General features: G+C 36.8%; 1 protein-coding gene across 2 annotated transcripts in view; it reads right to left on the bottom strand.

Moving 5' to 3' along the window:
• The window catches only part of nAChRbeta1 (nicotinic acetylcholine receptor beta1), a 373,117-nt gene that overhangs the window by 287,766 nt on the left and 60,947 nt on the right, over positions 1-24,404 (bottom strand). The window contains exon 1 of one of the 2 annotated variants that reach the window (XM_083130648.1): positions 6,495-7,459. The exons of the other annotated variant lie outside the window; for it this stretch is intronic. Within the exon in view, the coding sequence (XP_082986774.1) occupies positions 6,495-6,564 (70 nt within the window). The 5' untranslated portion in view covers positions 6,565-7,459. Of the gene's footprint in view, positions 1-6,494; positions 7,460-24,404 lie in introns of those variants that run through there. 2 annotated transcript variants of the gene reach the window in all.

Below are 24,404 nucleotides of genomic sequence, written 5' to 3'. Positions count from 1 at the left end.
ACAGCGAGAATCGAACCGGGTTTCCCGCCTAGTTGTCATATGCGCAACAGGCTGAACCACGATGGCTCATTACGTACAAACATTTCCGTTTGTGAAAAGTACTTTGATTTAGTCTTGTTACCTTCAAATAATTTACTTAAAGAACAACACAAAATAATGCTAATAACCAAAGTTGAAATTTATGTGCCTGTATATTGTATATATATATATAGTCTTGTACACGAATTAATTATTTCGGCATGTGGAATATTGTACAGCCAAAAGTATATTGCTGTTATTATTAAACCAATAAAACAGCCAAAACTAATGCAAATTACATTCTATTTGGCGGACAAGCCATGTAATGGTGAAACTCAACAGACATCTCAATATGAATGGTGTGTGTTTCAAGATATGGTGTCATTTGTATGAATTTATGCATGCTTTCTTTTCAATAATTTCTTAACAGAAATTTAGTTTTATTTCAGGTTATATATTTTCAACGATACAGCATGCGTTTTTAGCAGAGAGATAATTAATCCATGTATACTTTATCGAATCCTTTCCTTTGAATAAGTTAGTTTCAGTGGCAGTGGCTGCGATTATGGGGCTGGTGCCTCACTTGTTGCCACTCTTTGCCCCTGCACTATGTCCTCTTAATGCTAAACCTTGTATACCAAGGAAAAGTAACTTCCCTTGCCTCTCCAATTTTGACACGCAATCGCCGCTACTGTTCAGTGGTGATATTTTTAAAGATGGTATTTCAGTGTAATATGAACTCGAAATATTCTTTGTAACTTTTAAGAGAAGAAGAGAGAGAAAGGAAGAGGATAGAGAAAGAGATAAATTAATGACACACTTGCAAATCCTAAATCTTTTACACTAAATCACAGAGCATACAACCGACTTCATAATATCATCGAAAGGGTCAAATATTTACAAAATAGCACCTGTCATTGGTTTGATAAGAAACCTATATGGCATATACAGTACGTATGGGCGTCATGGAAATAAAGATTTAAAATATTTATTAGTTGTGGAATGTGATCACACTTAAGATAAAAGACAATAAGATTGCTGGACAATGATTTTATGGTTTCAGATATAGTTTGTAGTACAACAACTTTGTCTTGAAATTTTGTACATAATTTGTAGTGCATGTAAGAACATAAAATAAGAACTCTGCTAATTAGTGCAGCTCCAGTTCACAACTTCCAAAACATCTATTCTCACAAGCTCATTGACAACAAATAACAATAATAGTGATAATGATAATAGTAATAATGCAACACTTAGTTTTGACTACAAGTAAAGAGGTACCAAATAATTTATAAATGGTGAATATATTGTCAGGAGAACTACAGTATGAATTTTGAGAAGAATTTTCAGAAAATATTTACATGGAAGGATATAGTTTAGAAAGAGGTGACTCGAAAAATTATTTTGCTTCCTATAAACTGTACAAAATTAACATTAAATGGCGTAATGATAGGACTATTAGAGTAAATGTAGGCATCTCTTCCTTTCTCATGTACGTCTGCCCCACTCAAAATCAATTCTCTGAAATATTGTGTGTGTAGGGGAAATGGAGGGGGGGGGGGGGCTACGACGTCTGTAATGTAAAATTTGTATTAGTCTATACGGATATTTTCACGTTCCGCATCTAAGTTAGTTGTCTGAAAGGATCAAAAGAACATGAACATTTGTTGGAACATTAAGCAGAAAATATTTGTTATATACTGTATTCATGAACAATATATTTTTTTAATTTTTTAGCAAAATGTGTTTCCTTGTTAGAAACCATATCTGACAAAGTCCATGAACTGGAAACACTACATGAGATGGTGACAAGGATGATTATTTTAACTATGTGCTTCTCCTTCAAAATAGGCAATAAGTAGGTTGATAAGTTTAAGAAACTAACCCGAGGCACTCCTAGGGCCGAATAACATATTTCTGTGTAAAAGTATTTATAATTTTTACAAAAGTGATTTCGAGACTTTTGGCCTGCGAACAACTGCTTGTGTTAAGTTTATTAACATATATTTTAGTATTTATTTATTCAGAATATCGTTAAAATGTATTATGTTGAATACAATAACTTTAGTAACAAATATAAATGTGTAACTTTCAATGCAGAAGAAATATATTCCGTCATCTATTTTTTTTTTAAAATACGCAGAGCTATCTTAAAAAAATAGGCATCAGTTCCTCTATAATATCAGAAGACATCCTAATGTAATTGCAAGCACAGTTATGAATCTAACTCTTAAGAGTGTTAATTTGGTAACCATATTGGATGTAAATGTCCTAGTGTATAGGAATAAATCCGACAATAATATAGGATGATTTAAGAATTTTTTCCCCCTTTTATTCCTACTTTAATTTCTAACTTACGCATTCAATCTACATTATTACAAATCCATTTTTAGCAGATAAGCAACTCTGTAATATAGTTGATCAAATGCATTTATGTTTCTTGAATTATTATGGTAATTATATGTACTATGATAGTATGTTAAATAGTATTGTTGTGTTCATGACACTTAATTAAATTATTCAAAAATAAAAGTGTTCCTTTTGGTTAAATGTAAGCAACTTAGTTACGTTCTGTTAGTTTTACAATAATCAGAGATATTTTGAATATTTGTTCAAGTGACATCTTGAAGCATAAAAAGCTGCTCACATCGAAAACTGAAAATCAAATAGAAATATGTGTGTTACAAATGTGAATATTATATTTTCAAAAGGGGTATGAAGCCTTCGCTAACAGGGATGAAGATTACTTTTCTTTGCCATAGATACATTATTCAGTAAAGGGGGAGGTGAACTATGTCATCCCCTCCTCTCAATTCGTATTTCTTCATATCTCTGTTTTTCTCTCTATGTGGGTTACCATACATGAATTTTTGGTTGGCCAATCTTAACAGTCAACATGTTTGATGTTTTCTAACTGAACAAATATTTTATAAACATTTTTAAAAAATCAATTTTAATGGAAATGCAAGATTATAGTTTTGAAGAAAACGTCAGATTATTTAGCATGAAAATTACATTCAACCTGACAAAATTTGCTACATACGAGTATGAATTTAGAAATAAAGAAGTAAATAGATGAAATCTTCACGTGCTAAATAAATTTATCTCAGATGTAAGAATTCTTACAAGCACAGGCAGAATTTGGGAGTTCCAAACTGGTGGACGGTTTCCCCTCATAATTATGAGTAAATAAATATATATATTCAATGACAATCACCGTACTCAGACTTGAAAAAAACATTATTCTAATTATGCAAAAACGTAAAATAGATGCACCCTTAAATATGCTCTTTTTTACACGAGTCGTGCATCTCAGTATTATGAAAAAGATTTATTATGCTCTCAAATAAAAAAATGGTGAATGCCTATGAATGGAGTTACAATGACAAAATATATTATTGAGATCCTAAAAATTACGTTACTGCATTTTCAAAAATTTATTCAAGGATCGATTGACGACAAAGGTATCATCAGCTTCAATATAGAAGAAACATGTAACAACCCGTAAGAAGCACACCATATATTTCATTATTTATATATTTGCGATTACTGAGCACAGATATGAAAAAAGTTTACTAAAATATTATTGTTATGGTTTTGAAAGGTTGTCATTATTGTATACATATTGTCCGTTATTGTTAGCTGTTCAGTGGAAATTTGGTAGTAAGCCAATTAATGTAACTGATACGGGAAGGGATCTACCTTTATGTAAAAACCTGACAACAGTTTGATGATTCGGAAGTTCTGGTAAAATATGGATTAATCAAATTTGCTTCATGATGTCGTGTTGTTATTTAAAAAAAAATATAGAACTGTATTATATGTGAGTAAGAAACATGTATTTGGGAAGAAACGAGAATAAACGATATTTTCTTTTACTGAGGAATCGGCAAAGTTTACAAAGAGTTCAAACTGTTATCGAGGAAGGGGAGAATTATGAATTGCGGCTACTGGAATTTGCAAACGTATCATCACAACCTTAATAAAAACTAATAAAACTAAATAATAAAAACGGTCTGTGAAATTTCATTTCATTTCACAGAACTTGGAGTCTGTGGAATTTCACTTCACAGAATTTGGAGTCTGTGGAATTTCTCTTCACAGAATTTGGAGTCTGCGGAATTTCACTTCACAGAATTTGGAGTCTGTGGAATTTCACTTCACAGAATTTGGAGTCTGTGAAATTTCACTTCACAGAATTTGGAGTCTGTGAAATTTCACTTCACAGAATTTGGAGTCTGTGGAATTTCATTTAACAGAATTTGGAGTCTGTGGAATTTCATTTAACAGAATTTGGAGTCTGTGGAATTTCATTTCACAAAATTTGGAGTCTGTGGAATTTCATTTCACAGAATTTGGAGTTTGTGGAATTTCATTTCACAGAATTTGGAGTATGTGGAATTTCATTTCACAGAATTTGGAGTCTGTGCAATAAAATATATGTATATTTGTCAGATATACAGCTGCTAGAATAAAATTAGTTAATCCATATGGACTATATTGTTTACTCAAGACATATACGATTATCTAGTAGTAAAGGGAGTATGTGGTTAGATTCCCAATGGCAACTAATTAGTAAAACTGTAGGGTCAGTCCCACTGAGCCTATCTGCATATCTAAACACAGAAAATGGCTTTTTACTCAATTATGTCTAAATAGAGTGTGTTACAATAATGGCTATAACTTATGCTATCTTGTCTAGTAAAGCTTCCATATATTAAGGGATGTGCTTGTGGTCTTTAGTCTCACTTCTCAATCCTTATTACACGATAACATGTTGAAGTATAATGGATGATATAACCTATCTTGAATATATGACCAGAAACTGAGAAAACTACTAAATACAGATTAAGTGACAAGTACGTATGTTTCGAAAATAGAATGACATTTTTTTGCGATTGTGACCAAATATGATCGTATTTTTATAGATCGTATCCAGCAGGGCGTCACCCTCCAAATCAGTTCTTACCCCAACTTTTGAGTAGCATCGAACAAATGAGGGTGGAAGTAACAATAAGTAATGTTATTTTGATGGATGCTGGTTTCAGAATTTCATAACTCTTGAAAATAGTATAACAAAATTAAATGGAAATCATTTAGTCACCATTTTCTTAACGTTCGTCAATGTGACCTAAATACTGTACTTTATTAGAATTAAAGAAAGACAGGTTTTGAAAACTTTGGTCGATAAGCTGATGTATATGAAATCCGAATGATAGTTAACATACTCGTCAGGTATTTATTATTCCAAATCAAAAACAGTGTCAAAATGGCTGTGGCGAATGAAATTCTAGTTAAGGATCTGTCATCTTGCTGCTGATATATTTAAAAATTACTTTCAAATGGTTAGATGTTGTGTGTCAGTCTGAGAAGCAGAGACAACGCGTTTTTTTATATCAGTTACTAAAGATATCTCCAAAGATTAGCTAGTTCAAGATATACACTGACTGAAGACAGAAAAACAAATATTTACAAGCTACAGGAAGATAAAATGATGTAAAGTTCAATTCATGTTGTCCTAGAGAAATCAGAACTGCTGCATCGAGCGATATTTTTTTTACGAAAGGTTCAATAAACATTTAAATATTTATGTTACTATATGGAAATGTTGTTCCTTCTAGCTTTCTCTATCATATCCTAGACAAGTTCGCATTGAAGGGTATAAGAAGACGTTTTTCAAATTCTACCCTTCCATCCCTAAAATCCTCAGAAGGTCACTTTTGAAACCACCCTACTTCACCAATCATCTTTGCAGTGGACTAATCTCTGCTCTAACACAGCAACACCATCTTACGGAAGTGGCCGAAATTTATAGGATATGCATTTCACCCCTCCACGCCCGCCGTTTGCCCTACAGATATCCCTCCGTACTCTAAAGATATGCAATATCATGTCCCGTAGATAAAAGCGATTAAAACTACATTTTAGGCATCGTTCAATAAATATTTCAAGTGAAGAAATATAGATTTGTTCGCGAAAGGTATCTATTGATCGAGATTTCAACCAGATTTGAGTTGTTTTTAGGGAGGGGCAGACAAAGTTTGGCTTGCAATATAAAAATACAAGTAAATTCTTCAGATTTAAGTACCGGGGGATTGGTTTTTGAGGTTTTCTTGAGCGATAAAGGTGTGTTCTATAGTGTCGACATCTGTTGGATGGGAGTGCCACCGAATTGAATGTAGGTCTAATTTGATGGTAAAAGGCGGAAATGGTGACATGCAAGCTTCCGGTAGACTAGAAATCTATATTTTAAAGGTTTTCGTGGTAAGAATAACGCAGTGAAAGTTAAATTGCAGCAAGGGAGTACATAAAGGGACACTCAAATTGACTCGAAACCACACGAGGCCCTCTAATTGTGCCTTGAACTTGCGTAACGCATGCATAGGGTGTGGGGGTTGGAGGGAGTGCCCTTCTTTTCGCGGGGGTTGATATGTTACCAAAAGAAAACATAGCATGCCAAAATAACATCCACTTACCTGGCAACACAAATAACCAGAGGAGAACGAGCGACAATGTTGATACAGCTGGCAACCTGTACCCAGTCATATTACACCAGCACTTCACCTCAATTTTTTTCCTTTTTTTCTCTTATCTTTTGGGAACAGTGGCCTAGGTTGCCGAATGGTTAGCTAGGTGCAAAACGCACCGTTCTTCCTTCCGTCATTTCAGAGGTACAACAGCTCTGTTCTTAGCGAGTCGAGGGGAGTCACTTTTGCAAGAAACATTACAAACGCTGCCTATTGGACCCGATTGCAGCGGCCACTCACATATCAACACAACACACATGATTCACTGTTATCATCGGTGAAATAATTTTAAGAAATATGCGAACTGAGACCTTGTTTCGATGCTTCTCCTCCTTTCACAGTGTTGCACGGAACGGCGCACTGCCCGGGAACATCTTCAGAAGACAACGAAAAAGTAAAAAAGGTTGCGAAAAAATAAAGGAGAGAAGAGAAACAAGCCTTCCACTAAGTCGATGCCATCACCACTGTCTCCCAGTGTCCTTGTGCCACTGGCAGCTACTCCTGGGTGTCCGGGAATATGGCCGGATCCTTTTCCCTATCCCTTTCTGTCCAGCCGTGATGCCCTTTCGAACCAGGGACCTTTGAAGCCTTCGAGGCACTGGTGTCTACCTTCCTCACAGTCCAGCTTGTCATGTAATGACCGTTTGACTTGAAACTCCTGTTCCGCTGCCTCAGCCGAAACTACGTGTGTGTGTGCGCGGTCGTGTGTGTGTGTGTGTGCTTGTGTGTGTGTGCGCGCGGGAGAGAGAGACAGAGCGAGCGAGAGAGAAGGGAGGGAGGCAGCGTTCCTGGCGTCTCCCGAAAAAGATCTCCAACCGGGACCCAAACAGAAACCGTATCCTTTACGGGGTGGGAAAAAAAACTTTGAAAATATACTTCGAGGGTAGGCTCACAGCTTACGTATGTTGGGTGCCTTACCCTCTCGGATACAACACCGGCGCTCTCCCAACAGTTAATAATGTACAAACGCGCAGACTGACTCTCTCGACCAATCAGAGAAAGCGTACCTTCGGGGCTAGGCACTGCCCCAATATCGACCAGTAGAACTGGCGAATGTGGTGGATGGACCTGGGAGTTGGCTGTGGAGAGAGGGAACGAGTGGTATAGTTGGAAGAAGGGGCGGAAAAGAAAGAGAGAGGTACTAAGTTGAAGGACGGGGGATGGATCCCCCCTTCAAAAAAGAACCATAGAGTTTTCGAGGTTGTACTTGTACAAAAAGGAAGACCATGCTTTTTTTTAAGAGTCCATGGGGGTAAAATGGACTATACCTTTGTTTCCTGGAACAGCGTGCTAATGCCCGTTGCTGTTAAAAAAGGGTGGGGGATCCTTTTTTCTTAACTCGAACTTGAACCCAACAATCTCATATCCAAATGCTCCGTGGGCTAAAATTGGCTTGCAGTGATTCTGAGAAACGAGCTACACCCTTGGAATTCTCTGTGGCTTTTCCTGGTAGCGCATCAGCATATCCTGGTATCTGCTGCAATTAGTGTTCCCCAGCCTTGACTGAATACCTCGCTGCCAAGCGTTCCTGATTCGAGTCCTGGCCGGGCACGACCCTTGTGAATGGAACGACCTCCGTGGCGGGGAGGTTAGCACAGCGCGGTGAGACTCCTGTGGTCGCGGGTTCGAATCTAGGCAAGGCGCATGGGCGTTCTCTGTGAGTGTCCATCAATTTCGCCAGATGATCAACCATCCTCATCTTCGCGATTAGCCAAAACTGGTAGAAAAACGAAGTAAAATGAAGCAAATCAATCAAATGATCAATAAATCTCGCAGATTTTTACTGCATATTATAATTGAAGTAATATCCAAAACTTAAATTATTTATTAAATTATCTAAATGTTAACGGAGAAGAGCAGGCGGAAGACATCGTCTTGATCCAACGACATATAAACTGTGGCATACCGATCAACAAATACTGACTGATTGATTGATTGATTTCCTTTACTTTACTTCGATTTTGTGCCACTTTTGCTTAATTGCGAAGATAAGAATGATAAAATTGAAGACAGGACGCCCACAAAAAACACCCATGCCCAGGCTTGGATTCGAACCCGGAGTCCCAGACGTCTGCGCTAACCACTCCGTCACTGAGATCGACGACAGTCAGTGGGGTCGTTACAATGCAGAAATGCCTGTGATAATAATCGCCAAAGAGCCAATAACGGGCGTGGAAGGACCTACCAGAAATGTTCCTCAAATAATCAAGTGCTCACCACTATTTAAGGTGATGTGGTAGGCACCAACCTTCAAATTTAAGACATTATCTCTCATCCTGACATTTTCTTAATTACAGGATATCATCCACGTATAAAACTGTCAACGTTTTACATCCGTGGAGGATACGAATGTTAACATCGTTTCTTGGTCAATCTTTATAACGGTACGGCCCATCAAAAACGGTATTTTCTTCGATGAAATCAAGCAATTAATTGTATTTTTAATAAACCCAAATTTTGATAATGACGTAACGATTAGAGATAGCGATATAGTGAAAGAGACAGCTTGGTGGCCGAGTCGCACAACTTTCGATCTCGTCACTAAGTTAACTGGTACGAGTCCCGGTACGACATTAGTCTCACTCACAGTGGCGGCGATTAGGTGGGGGCGAGGGGTAGTTGCCCCCACTTTTCGCAAATTTTGCCCCCGCACTACGCTAAACCTTATCCACAAAGGGAAGTATACTGTCTTTGACCCCCCCCCCCCAGTTTTGGCACCTTGCTTCCCCGGTTTTGGAACCTAATCGCCGCCACTGCTCACTCACATTCATCATAATGAATGGCCAAAAGTGGCAGAAAAACTACGCAAAATAGCAAGCATTCAAAATGCACAATGGCATAAAACTTTTGTTATTAAACCAACTTTATTTGCACTAAAGTAAATTTGACTCTTCCTACAGGTTCAAGTCGAGCGCTTGCCCCGGTGATCGAACATGGGACAACTTGATTACACGACGATAGCATCACCACTACACGATCTGGATCAGCTGTAAGGTCTCTGCTGGGAATCGACCGTATCGCACCTTCTTATTACGTAATATAGTGATTCATTAATAGCAGATGAGGACAGTCCTGATGTTGGGGTTCGAATCAAAGTGTTGAATTCCCACTAGAAATTATAGGGTCAGTCCCTGTCTCTCAGCATAATGCGAAGTTCACTAAAATTGGTTCTATTTGTAATGCTCCCTGTGTACTTTGCATCGTGCCATGATGGCACACATTCTCGATCGATGGATGCAATGTAATGAGCATCACGCTCCGGTCGCCTTTACCCTCAGCGTTACCTCCATGTACCAATTTATTTGAGGCTGGTTGAACCCAGATCCGTTTTATGCAAGGACAAGGCCGGAAAAATTCGTACCTTAGATCACGCAACGCTTGAATCGAACCCGGGACTCCCGCGCGGCAGTTAGTTTTCCTACCAACTAGACCAACGGGTTTACCATTTTCTCCATATTGAGTCAATTTTATACCTCTTAGGTTAGTTACGACGAAACGACAGATGGAATGGATGATGGGTCAAACAAAATGCTACATAAATGCCGTACGGAGTGTTCGAATCTGTGACGTCTGGTATCGTAGCGCGTTTCACTACAGATTAAGTCACAAAACACATTTATAAATATTTAGTCGTGAAGGTATTATTGAACTTTTGGTTGCAGCCACTAACAAGTTGGAGAAAAATAAGTGCGAATACAGAGGTAGGTCTACACCTTGAGAAAGTGAGAAAACAAATTCTGTTAAACTATTCCTTCTACCTTAAACCAAACACTGGATAGTTCAAGGCCAAGGCCTTACTACATATGACTATCGGATACAAGCTTGGCAACTACGGAGACTTGAATTGCTGCTTGAGTACTGCCAGAACCAGGATGAATGATTCTGGGTGTAAAAGAACAATTAGAACAATAGTTTGTTTGTATATGTGTATTTGTAATATTGTTAAATAGCGTCGCTTTTCTAACCCTTTTGGCCAATCGAGACGACGAGGATGAGGTGATGATTAGATTAAATCGACGAAGGGACAATCATAAATAACACACATTCCGGGAAGTTTGATGGCGTTTCCCGCCTCTAGGCCACCGAGATGGCTAATATTAGAGGGCAAATTCTTTTCCGCTCACTATTTGAAATCCTTTCTGCGTTTTCGTACTAAGATCGTTAGATCCATGAACAGATAATTCCTGAAATACTAACTATCCGGATTCTGGGGATGGTTCTTTCCTTATTTCTGTTTGTTATTTTACGTCGATTTTCTACCACTTGAGTTAATCGCAACGATGAGGATGAACTGATGAAATGGGTGATGGGATACAGGTCTGTGCCTTATGAAGGATCGAAAACAGTTATTGAGCTTACGTTTATGTTTGAATAACGAAACCGGAATGGAAAAGTTTCATTACATTCATAACGTTTACTCTTCTACAGTCAATAACAGCAAATACATTGAATATTTTTAAGTGTTTCTTGAGAATTAGGTACATATGTATGTCAATTTCAGAATAGACTGTTGTAATGTCAGTAATTGCACTTATAGAGTTTGAAAGCACAGACAATTGCTTTCTTCATTAACAAGTAAACATTTGTGAAATATTTGTGTTACAAATGTACTGTTATAATGTTTTGGGGGATAAGCTTATATTTGTGAAATACAGTGTGATTCAAATGTCCCCAAACTCTCATTGTAAAAATTCATTGCCGTGAAACTAGAAAATATTTCGGAGTATTGTTGCTTCTTGTGATATGTGGGTGACATTAGAAATGTGCTGCACCATGGGATTGCTGCACATGACAGCGCGTGCGCCGGGAATTGGCAAGAAGTAAAATCCCTTGCGCTGTGAGTCGCGGGCAAGAGCAGAGAGTTGCTATGTTGGAAGTTTATTTTGTGATGTTATGAGCCTGGTTTCATTTGGACGGTTTTGTTAACAGTCAGAAGACTCGCATCTGGGCTTCAGAAAACCCGCACGCACCACTTCACTCTCAAAAAGTTGGACATTATCCATAATTTCGTGGCGATGTTTGAGGAAGAGGGAGGCTATTGTTGGTTCCAACAATACTGTGAAACCAGCCACACTTCGAACAAGAGAATGGAGATGCTCCGCGAATTCTTCCAAGATCGGCTGATCTCCTAAAAATTGTGGCCGCCTCGCTCACCAGATTCCAACACTCCAGGTTTTTATTTATGGGGATATCTAAAAAATACGTTGCAAGATCTGCAGAACAACAAAATCAGAGCCGTGAGGAACATCCCAAGCAACATATTAAAAATAGTAGGGTGCAACATGTGTCTTCGCGTGAATTTGTGTATTCGAGAAAATGGAGAGCATTTTCAACATCTTCTGTCAATATTGTATGGTTACATGTAAGCACGAATTTCAATAAAGTTATGGGCCACAGTATAAAAGTATTTGAATTAAATTGTCCTTCACTATTTGCATGAAAAGAAAAAATGAAATCAGAGTTCGGGGACTTTTGAACCGCACTGTGTTTGTGTTAGAAATGTACTACGACATTGCGGTTTTTTTGGGTGGATAATATTGTCTCTGCCAGGATAAACATTTACCTCTATCACCAGTGTCTGTAAGGGGCGAGGGTTCCTGGCATCCACCCTTGAATTCACACCTTAAAAATATCTGCAAGGTTCATTGTTACTATTCCCGTCTAGTTACCTACAGTTTTGACACCAGGTGTAATGTGGATTTACCCCAGTGTTAGGTTGGTGCTAGGAAATTGAACTCAACGAAGTAGAGGCTGTTCGCAAGAACAGTGGTGTAGATTCAACAAATGCCTGTCTGCTGCTTTAAACGTATATTTCATTGGTTAGCACGCACCATGTGACAATACACCACACCTTACAACCGCTCCAGAATGTAGTGCAAACAGTGCAGCCATCAAATACACTACATGATACGAAATCGACGAAGATGACGGCTAAATTTTGCGGTTTGTAACAAACTAGAAGTGAGAGTGCAATGCGAGTCAAAAATTACAACGAACTTACTATCGGTTTAAAAACTATGGATACCGGAATTTGGACTCCAATTAAAAACTAACCAGTTGATCTACTTAAAAACGAGCTTCATCAAAATTTAACTTATTGAATTCAGCAATTCAACGTGGTAAAACCCACGGCCATCTTTAATCCGAGGGAAGCCGGAGCCTTCAATTTGGCAACCCTGTAAACCGTGACATCAGCCGGCCGATGTTACTCGGAAGAAACATTAGAGAATGAACGTCCAAACGTAAAAAAGTAAACTTTTCTGTAGCCTATTCATCCCGTAATCACTTCATTCGCTCAAACTTTATTCGATAGTTTTTTCAACGTTATTTTTCATAAGTAAAGCAGTATGATATTAAATTCTTAAAAATATGCATTAAAGTTTTTGAGCCGCATCAGCATTTCACGGAACATTCCGTACTTTTCACATGTGGTGAATCATCAAATATAATAAATATCCAATCTCCGATGGCGTAGTGGTAACGTCGTAGCCTTGTAATCAAGGCGTCCCGGGTTCGATTCCAGGTGGAGGCACATTGCACAGTGGTTCGGATTCCAGTTGAAATTGTAGGTTCAGTCCCGATTAGGCTATCTGTGCATAAAGTGGACTTAAAACAACAATTCAATCAAATTATGTCATTATGATTTTTAATTATGTGCAAAATAAATCAGCTATGTCGAAAAGCTATAACCATGACATAGAGGCAGACTAATTTAAAACATGTTTACGCAAAAAGCAAAAAATTCCACGCTGAGAAAAGTAGTGTGCATGAGGCACCACACGCTAAGCTTTAATGTAACTCGTATTAAGTACAAGGCCGAAACTATAACACCCAAAATGAAACAATACAAAGCAAAAGTTCAAATTTGAATTCGTTTATATGTATACAAAATTTAAAAAGCTATAAATTGTATTTGAGACTATAAATATATCACTCTAGAATTGGATCTGTTTTATTTGTATATTATATCTAATACGTTGTTTAAACTATATAGATAATTTTTAATATTAAAAGCAAATTCCAAATCAATTCCATTCGGGACAATATTATTATGTTTACTTAATAATCTAATAATTGGTGAATTTTGATGGAATTTTGTGTTTGATTTATTGCAGTAAAATGGTTGTCTTACTCTTAATACCTTATAATTGACGTTAAAGTTTATTAACTGTAAAAGATTTTCACACTCAAGTATACCATTGATAAGTTTGTATAGGAATATATGGTCAGCCGTTTCGCGTCTTCGTTGAAGTGTATCACATGAGAATTCATTTAGTAATTTAACATAGGAGATGCGATCTGCACATGAAGATCTCTTGTATTTTTTGTAGTAAATATGTCGTAAAAATTTATTCTGAATTTTTCCAATTTTATTGATATGGCATGAGATATATGGGTTCCATACCGTACTCCCGTATTCTAATTTTGCTCGTACAAGATTATTAAATAAATATACTAAAGAGTTGATATTAAATAAATCTTTGGAGTTTCTTAAAACAAAGCCACGCATTTTATAAGAGTCGTTAACTACTTTTTCAATATGAGTATCAAAGGTGTGTTTGTTGTTTAAACATATTCCTAAATCCTTGGTAATGCTTTTTCTACTTAAAGAATTACTGTTAATTATATATTTGTGAGTGTATCTCATATGTCGTCGAGCAAAAGAAAGTACAAAGCATTTATTGACATTAAATGAAAGCTTATTTGTTTGTGACCAAACGTAACAATTATTTAAATCGGATTGGAGAGCTAGACAGTCAGTCTTATGATTTACTCTCTTGTATATTTTTACATCATCGGCAAACAATAAGCACTTGGAGTATTTAATTGTTCGTGGTAAGTCATTAATATATAATAGAAAAAATAAAGTGCCCAAATTTGAACCCTGTGGTACGCCAGAGTGCACAATAAACGTAAAAGAGGTTACCTGATTATATGTTACAAATTGGGTTCGATTACTTAAATAGGAAGCTACTAGTTTTAATAAACTTATGGAAAAGCCAAAGTTTGATAATTTCTGAAGCAAAATTGAGTGGTCTAATTTGTCAAAGGCTTTGGCAAAATCAATATACAGCGTGAGCACAAAAACACTCCCTGGTTTCAAGATGTCATAAAATTAATAGTTACTTGAATATTTTGATAAAATTGATATCCAAAGCTCACTTAACTCAAAATATTTTAATATCTTTCTTTTCAGAATCGCTAGTTGTGAATTCGGTTGCTAGAGGGCAGTAACATCGAAAATGGCGTTCACTCCGCAGCAAAGAAGCTGGTGCGTGTTAGAATTTGCCAAAACAAGCAGTGTTGTGAGAGTGCAGCGTGCATATAAACGGACGTTTAATGTTGACCCACCTACACACAAATCCATTCTGCAGTGGCATAAAACATTTGTTGAGAGAGGAAGGAAAAGAACATTCTGGCCGACCGTCCATCTCTGAGGAAATTGTGGAGCGTGTGCGAGAAGCCTTTGTACGCAGTCCCAGAAAATCAACACGTCAAGCTAGCAGGCAGTTGCAGGTGCCACAAACTACCGTAAGCAAGATTTTACGGAAGCGTTTGCGTTTTCACCCGTACCGACTGCAATTGGTTCAAAAGTTATATCCACAAGACAAGGTAAAGCGACGTGAGTTTTGCGAGACTATCCACACTTTAATGGAGGACGATGAAACCTTTCTGACAAAGATGATTTTTAGTGATGAGGCGACCTTCCACGTGAGTGCAAAAGTGAACAGGTATAATGTTAGGATCTGGGGAAGCGAGCATCCGCATGCCACTCTTGATGTGGAACGTGACTCACCCAAGGTGAATGTTTTTTGTGCAGTGTCAGAGCTTCGAGTGTACGGTCCGTTCTTCTTTGAGGGGCCAACAATCACAGGTGAAAGCTACTTAACAATGCTACGTGACTGGTTAATTCCTCAACTTGCTGCAGAGAGAGGTGACTACATTCTACAACAAGATGGAGCGCCCCCACACTGGCATCAATCTGTACGCAGCTTTCTGAATGACAACCTCCCACACCGTTGGATAGGACGAGCTGGACCCAATGATCAAAATCTATGCAAGTGGCCCCCACGATCATCGGACATGACAGTTTGTGACTTTTCCTTTGGGGGTTCGTGAAGGACCAGGTCTATGTAACTCCACTACCCACAACCTTGAATCATCTTCAGGAACGCATCAGTACAGCTGTCAACTTCATCAGACCGGATACGCTTGAGAAGGTGTGGTTGGAGCTGGATTATTGTCTCGATGTTTCCCGCGTAACAGGTGGCGCGCACATTGAGCATTTGTAATTCCAATGAACACCACGAAAACTTTATGAGTTTTTAGAACTACTGTGAACATTTCCGTAGAATACTACTTTTGGTATTAAAGTTATACCCTTTCAAAACTAGGGAGTGATTTTGTTCTCAAGCTGTATATTACATCTACTGGGGATCCCTCATTAAATGAGTCAAAAACAAATTGGGTTAATGTGATCAAGTTTGTTGTAGTATTTCTGTTCGGGTAAAACCCATGTTGCTCTGTAGTTATAAATAGTTTGACATAGTTAAATATGTTTTTTATAAATAATTTGTTCAAATATCTTAGACGGAGCGGAAATGAGAGATATAGGTCGATAGTTTTTTACATCACAAGCATTACCAGATTTACAAATGGGGACTACTTTACTAATTTTCAAAATATCGGGAAATATTTGGGTTTTTAATATCTGATTAAATATATGACAAAGTGGTATGCGTAACACGTCAGCGCAAGCTTTAAATACTGTATATAAGTAGGAATTTGATCCGCACCACTAGATTTACTCGATTTTAATTTTTTTACAGATTCGTTATAATCATCATTAGTTACTGAGCGAATGTTAAGACAATGAGTTACCTCAGTATAGGAAGGTTCAGGAATTGAATATGATGAGGGAGGAGAGGAATACACACTGTTAAAATACTTAGCATAGGAATCGGCAATTTCCTTGCTGGACTCAAGATTTTGGGCTTCATAAGTCATTTGTTTCTGTTTACTTAAATTTCTCTTTTTGTTTTTTATGAAATTCCAGAACATCTTTGAGTTATCAGTGATATTTTCTTCAACATTTCTCAAATAAGACTTGTATGCTTTACTTATCATACTCTTTAAATTCCTACGTGTCTCTATAAACATAATGTTGTTATAATAGGATAAGTTCTTCCTTTTTCTATAATATTCTTTGTTCTTTAAAGTTCTTATTATTTCAGATGTGAACCAGCTTGGATATGATCTTTTATATCTTTTCCTTTTAGGGACATACCCACTTATAACTGCGTCTAGTAATGAGTAGAATTGCGATAATGCAATATTTGGAATATGATGTTTAATTATTTGATCCCAATTTACTTTCTCCAGGTCCTTATATAGGCCAAGAAAATTCGCTTTTGAATAATTATAAGTGGGTACGCCACTGATCTTTTCTCTGAATTTTATAAAATAATTTACAATTTCGACACTCAATGCAGGGTGATGGTAATCTTCAGGTACAATCGTATCAGTAGATCTAATGACATTAATATTAGTTAAATTAGTTAATACTAAATCTAAGGTTCTTCCATTGCCATTCCTAATACTATTGAAAGAATGGAGATTAAACATAGAAAGAAAATTTGCTAATGCTAAACAAATACGATCACCTTCCAATAGATCATAATCTGGACCAGTTACAAGAGGTAGATTAAAATCACCAATAAGTATAATATTATAAGGGTTGAAATTAATAACATCTTCAAATTTCACAAAAAAAGCATGATATGTTTCAATTTTTGAATTTGGTGGAAAATATACTGAGACAATAATGTAAACATTTCCGTCTATTACAACCTTAATACAAACCACTTGTACGTTGTCAATGTTAAATTCAATTTGTTGAGCACGGAAGCAATTTAAGATGGCTATTAATGAACCACCCCCATTTCTATAATTTCTGTCTTGATGAAAGACAAGGTATCTATCATCTATAAATTCGCTGTCAAAAATACTATTATTTAACCAAGTTTCAGTTAACAATATAAAGTCATAATTGGCGGCTAATATACTCCTGTATACTTGATCTAATTTAGTTCTAATTCCTCGTACATTTTCATAATATATTGAAAAATAGTTGTCGGTTTCGGTCATACCTTTACTTCAAGTTGAGGACATCATTTATTGAGTTTAATATATGAACCACCGAATCATTTGTTTTCTTTCTTAACATTACCAGACCAATCAAGTAGTTGTATTTATGCTACGGACAGTGCCGGAAAGGAAGAGTACTTCTCCAGCAGCTCTGCTACACTTAAAACTTGCTCAACATGCCCATATGAGTTTTTTGAGCAAGTGTGGAATCTTGTTTAATTCAAGAATTTTGGAAAAATGCTTTCGGGAATTTTTCAGAAACGAAGAGCTCTCTTAGATTGATTTGCACATACTTATAAAAGTTGCATCAGCCAGATTTTTGTTCATAAATTTGCCAATTTTTGGCTACACCAGAAATTAAGCTTATAGTATGTTTTTCTGTCAAAATCCCAGGAATCTTGAATTGATATCTATTGGGTTCTGAGACTGAGTGGAGTGTGGTGCATTGCCTTGTAATCAAAAGGTTCGGGTTTGAGTCCTCATAAAATCTGATGGCAAAATGTTAATATTGTAGTTTTGTAAACAAGGGGCTTTGGGTTCGAGATCAAACCCCCCTCAAGCAGATTTACAAAAATTGCATCAGTTTGTTTATAAATTTGTATCTATACCCACTTATATATATTTATTTCAGGTTTAAGTTTAATTGGATACTATTCAATTTGCTTATCCAATATTAAAACAATGTAATATGCAGAGCCTACCTCTAGAATTGCTTCGTGTTTGCATGTTTCTCCTCTGTGGCAATGTGCGCAATTCCCGAGACGGTAGTATTGATTTTTTTCCTCAGTATTTACAGAAATTCCCGATTATTGCATCAGCCAGTTATGTGAGAGTGACTGAGGGGAGCAGATGTGTTGATACAGTGCTTCTCATACTTACAGGCCTGTTTGGTTTAATTGAACATTATAAAATCTGTTATTTGTTGCAATCCACTCATATTTAGAGTCAAGCTTATATTTGTCCCAGCCTGTTATACATAACAAGGTCATTGCCATTCTATACATGCATGTTCGTGCAGGCATTTGTGCTGGGTTAGTGTGAATGATTTTCTACTTGTAAGCTATTGGCTTTACAACCTGTTATAAGATTAATATTAATAATATTAATCCATAGAGATTACATTTAAAACCCAGGAAATTTTATATAAATACCAAAGCCAAAAATATTAAGTGTATACACACCTACACACATACACACACATACAAATCACAGTGCTGAACCCAACTGATATTTTTTATTCAGTATAAAGTTTTGAATTGAAACCCAGGAAATTGTATATAATAAACAACAGCAAAAATGCCGAATCAAAAATATTGTGACCAATGCAATAAAAATATATTTAGCTCTAATTGGGCCAGACACCAAAAAATTTGTAACCCAGACAAATACAGAACTCCCACAAAAATTTGCCCCAAATGCAATAGAAAATACAGCATGCAATATTTTACATATACACATAAAGATACTTGCTCTGCACAACCATCTACATCTGGTCTGAAAAGAAGGCATGAAGCACCTCTTAATGCCAGAGCAGCAAAACAGCCACGCCATGAACCCATCCGTAGCAGTTTTAACGGCCAATTAAGAGATCACCGGTTTGTATCAGAGCCAAGATGTGGCATTGAGAATTTCTTGAACAGTATAAATTCTGATCTGCAGGCAATTCTTAATGCACAAAATGGCTCTTATAAGCTATCCCTCAAATTGTTTGTACAATATAAGAAACCAAACGGCACAAAATTTACACAGCCCCACATAACAGAAACTGTACCTGTATATTCAAATTCAAATTCAGACACAATAATAGGCAATTTGATAGATCAATTAAATATCAAACACTCTGAATTTGCGGCAAAAGAGTCAGGATGGAGCCTATGCGGTTCATCACACAAGCTCTATGTTAATATTTCTGAATTCACTCCATTACAAGGATCCACTTATGTGCCATTGCCTGCTAATATCAAAAACAAAAGAGCCGTGGTCAATATAAAAAATAATGACCAGAAATGCTTTTTGTGGTGTATATTAGCTGCTTTGTATCCAGTTTCAAGGAATCCTGAGAGAATAACTTATTACAAACAGCATGAGCACGATTTTGATGATGTAATGGAGGGTTTAGAATATCCAATGTCAGTTCAGAATATTGATAAATTTGAAAAAAGGGCCAGGCACATCAATGGCAAACAATTATCTATTAATGTATTTACTTGTTCCACTGGCAATTGCTTGATAGATCCTCTCAGAATCAGTACACTTGATGATGAATCTGCAATTCCGATTGATCTGCTCTTAATTGAAAAGGATGGCACTTATCATTACACTCTGATACATAATCTTGAAGCTTTAGTGAGAACACAACTAGACAAAACTCATAGAATATTCAAGTTGTGCAGAAGATGTTTGACTGTATTTGATGGTCAAAAAATGGTAAATAGGGTTCCTGAAAAAAATGCAGAAATTGCCAAAAACAAGTTAATTGAGCATCTGAAATACTGTGGGAACCATAAACCTGTTCATATGGTGATGCCCAATCCAAGTGAAAATTGCAAATTCAAAAAGTATGAAGCCTTGTTGGAACACCCAGCATATATTGTCTGTGATTTCGAATCGAACCTCAAACCTATTGCATTCTGCAATCCAGATCCAGAAGAATCTTCAATTACACCGTACCAGCAACATGAACCTTCCAGCTTTTGTTGTGTGGTTATACGGGATGGTGTTGTTATTAAAGAATATTCATACAAGGGACCAAATGCCATCAAAATATTTGCACATAGAATAGAAAATGAGTGCCGTGACATAGCATCTAACATCTTATTAATATCAAAGCCTATGTTGCCTTTAACAGAGGAACAGATTGAAGATTTCAACAATGCAGAAAAATGCCCGGTATGTGATTCTGAATTTTCAGATTCAAATATCAAGGTGAAACACCATTCTCATACAGATGGTCGATATAAACAGGCCCTGTGTAATAGCTGTAATATTCAGATCAAGAGACCAAGATTTATCCCCATATTTTGCCATGGAGCATCCAATTATGATTTCCATCATCTGATCAGGTACGAGGGGTTTGACAAGCAGAATTTAAATATTTTAGCTGAAAATGATGAGAAATATATATCTATTAGCAAGATAATTAAAGTTGATGGTGTTCCTATTCACATAAGATTTCTTGATTCTTACAGATTTTTACCTGCTAGCCTGGCTACACTGGCCTCTCAATTATCTGATGATGACTTGAAAATCACACGTGCCTTGTTTCCAAATCAGGACCTGAAATTAATTAGGCGGAAGGGTGTATATCCATATGACTATGTCACAGATTTTTCTAAATTTGATGAGTGTTCCCTGCCACCACAAGAAGCATTTTACAGCAAAATCAGAGGATCTGGAATCACTGATGAAGATTATCACCATGCCAAATTGATGTGGAACAGTTTAAAATGCAAGACATTTGGTGATTATCACATGGCATATTTAAAACTTGATGTCACCCTCTCAGCTGATATAATACAGACATTCAGAAAATCTTCAATGCAAAATTATGGACTGGACCCAGTGTATTTTTACAGTGCCCCGGGCCTAGCATGGGCCGCAACGTTTTTGAATACCAAAATGCAATTGGATCTGATCCACGATCAAGATATGTATCTGTTTATGGAGCAATGTATAAGAGGAGGGATGGTGCAATGTTCCCAGAGATATGCCAGAGCAAATAACAAGCATATGCCTGATTATGATCCAGCACGGCCATCAAATTATATACTTTATGTAGATGCAAACAACCTCTATGGTCATGCTATGATGGATAAATTGCCATATGCAGGGCTTGAATGGGTTGAAGATTTTAATATTGAAGATCTTCAGGACTTTGATGACAGTGAATATGGCCTCTTCTTAGAGGCTTATCTGACAATTCCAGATCATTTGCACAACAAATTTTCTGATCTGCCCCCAATTCCCGAGGTTCAGTGCTCACCTGGCTCTAAACAGAAGAAGCTCATGATGACTCTGGAGCCAAAACAGGGATATGTCATATATTACAAAAACCTCCAGTTCCTGATGAAACATGGTGTTCAAGTGACCAAAGTTGGAAAAGTTTTGAGGTTCAGGCACTCAGAATGGTTGAAACCATACATTGACACAAACACGGAGCTTCGAACATCTGCAAAGAGCCAATTTGATAAGAGCTTGTTTAAATTGATGGTGAATTCAGTGTATGGCAAAACAATTGAAAATGTCAGAAAACATACCGATGTTAAAATAATTACTGACCCCAGCCGGAGCAAAAAATTGGTTGCAAAGCCCAACTTCAATTACAGAAGAATTTATGATGAGCACATGGCACTTTTCAACATGATGAAAACAAAGATTAAGTTTGATAAACCTATTTATGTAGGGGCTGTGATATTGGAATTGTCCAAATTACATATGTTAATATTGTATTATGATGTGCTGAAACCTTTTTATGGTGATCGTGTAAAATTATTGTACATGGACACGGATAGTTTTATTCTTGATATTCAAACAGAAGATGTTTATCAAGATATGTCACAGCCTGAATTGTTTCAATACTTTGATACCAGTGAACATACAAAGATTCAACCCCACAACAAAAAGGTGCCTGGCAAGTTAAAAGATGAGACACTTGGTGATGTTATTGTGGAATTTGCTGGGTTAAGTGCCAAGGTGTACAGTTTTGAAACATGTAGTGGTGTTGCCAAAAAGGCCAAGGGTATTGGCAGAGTGACTGTTGAAAAAGATCTTGTATTTGAAGATTATAAAAATTGCATCAAATCCCAGAATTCAATCAGAACATCAGAAAATAGAATTCAGAGTGAGAATCACTTGCTGACTAGCAATATTGTAACAAAAGTGGCCCTGGACCCACATGATGATAAGAGATGCATTTTATCATGTAACATACATACTTTACCTTGGGGGCATTGTGATTTGAAAAGTGGCAAACAATGCCCAATTACAGAGCATGATTTGAAATAAATAAACATGCCTATGAACTTATTTGGGTTCAAAAAACAGGCTATTATGGACCTGCCCACACCACAACCCTCTCCTGATATGCTGTCTAAACTGAGTGGCTTGTTAATTATTCATCTGAACAGCATACTTACAGATAATGATGATGAAACAGGCAAAACATTGTACATATTTAACAATAATTTAAATCATTACCAATTACCTGTAGGTGGGCAATTGCAATTTATTACAACCCCTGAGGGTGATGTTAAAATTTCAGTAGGGAGAAATATTTATAGAATTAAGCACTCAAACATGGTTTCTGGCACTGTATATACTGTTTCTGCTGGTGACTGCTTATATATTGAGGTCCCTGGATCTTATGACAAGCTTATACCCTTTTTTATAGAATTAAGAATCAGATACTCTATAATAAATAACCACTAAATCAAAATGCCTAATGATATATTTGGCCATACAAGGCATGAAGATCACAGTGATGAGATTCTGATGCTTGATGTCAGAGTCAAAAAATTAAGAAGTGATTTACAAGCTTTACAAACCACACTCAATGCCAGTCTTCAACTAGAAATTACAAATTTACAATCACAATGCATGGACCCTCTTCTTAAAATTGATTCCGAACTCAAGTTATTGCTTCAGAAATATACTGATTTGGCAACATTAGATAATTTTCAAAGTTTAGAAGAAGCTGTAGCAGCTCTTCAAGCCAAATTTAAGACCCAGGCCACCAACTCCGAGCAATTGAAGCAACAATTGGAAGAGCAGATAAATAATGTCCAGGCACAGCTCCAAACAATTGTCAAAAGCATAAAATCACAGGAAGATTTTGATCTAGTCATTTCCACTCTGAAAGAACAGATTCAGTCACTCCAGATACCTAACCTGGATCCTCTACACAATGCCATAGCCGAGGTTAAAGAAAAAATTGAGACACTTGAAAATTTTATGAACAATTTGCCATCTTCTGATGCTTTGAATGCAATAACTCGGAGTGTAGCCAACATCAAGCTGCAACTTGAAACATATGAAGATTTTGGAAAAATTCAAAGTACCATAACCCATCTTGAAGGTACAATAGCAGCAGTGCAAAGTGATTTGGCAAATGTACAAGAAACTCGCCTGCCTGGGATTGTAGATACACTTGTCAGTGTCCAGCACCAAATCACAAAGCTTGAAAACCTCAACACTGAATCTGAACTATCTCATTTTCATCACTTGATCGATGATATCCAAACAAAGCTTGAAATTTTACAACAATCAACACCCACTCAGGCAGATATAGCCCTGCTCCAAAATGCTATGCAAAATGTGGCTGATGCTTCTGAATTAAACAATGTAAAATTGGCACTTGAATCTTTGCAAAATACAGTATCAAATCTTCCCACATCACAGGAACTTAAAAATATTAAGAGGGCAGTGAATAGGATATTGAAATCAGAAGATATCAAGAATATCCAAGCAGAGATCAAACATCTCACTCAGACAGTGGCCACTCTTCCAACCAATCAACATATTAATGAATTGCATGCCCTATTTGAGGATATCAGAAGACAGGTCCATGATCTTACTGCTCAAAATTCAAAATTGGCAGTTGTTGAAAATTTGCAACAAATTGTAGCTAATATCAAGCAACAGCTAGGAACCATGGAATCCAATCAAGCAAATGCTCTGTCTGTTTTTGCCACCCAGCTTCAAGAGATTGTGCAA

The sequence above is a fragment of the Lepisma saccharinum genome, chromosome 11 (assembly GCF_977018435.1).
Source record: "Lepisma saccharinum chromosome 11, izLepSacc3.1, whole genome shotgun sequence".
NCBI classification, from domain to species: domain Eukaryota; kingdom Metazoa; phylum Arthropoda; class Insecta; order Zygentoma; family Lepismatidae; genus Lepisma; species Lepisma saccharinum.
Note: the sequence above shows the minus strand (reverse complement) of the source record. Positions and strands in the feature narration are given on the sequence as shown.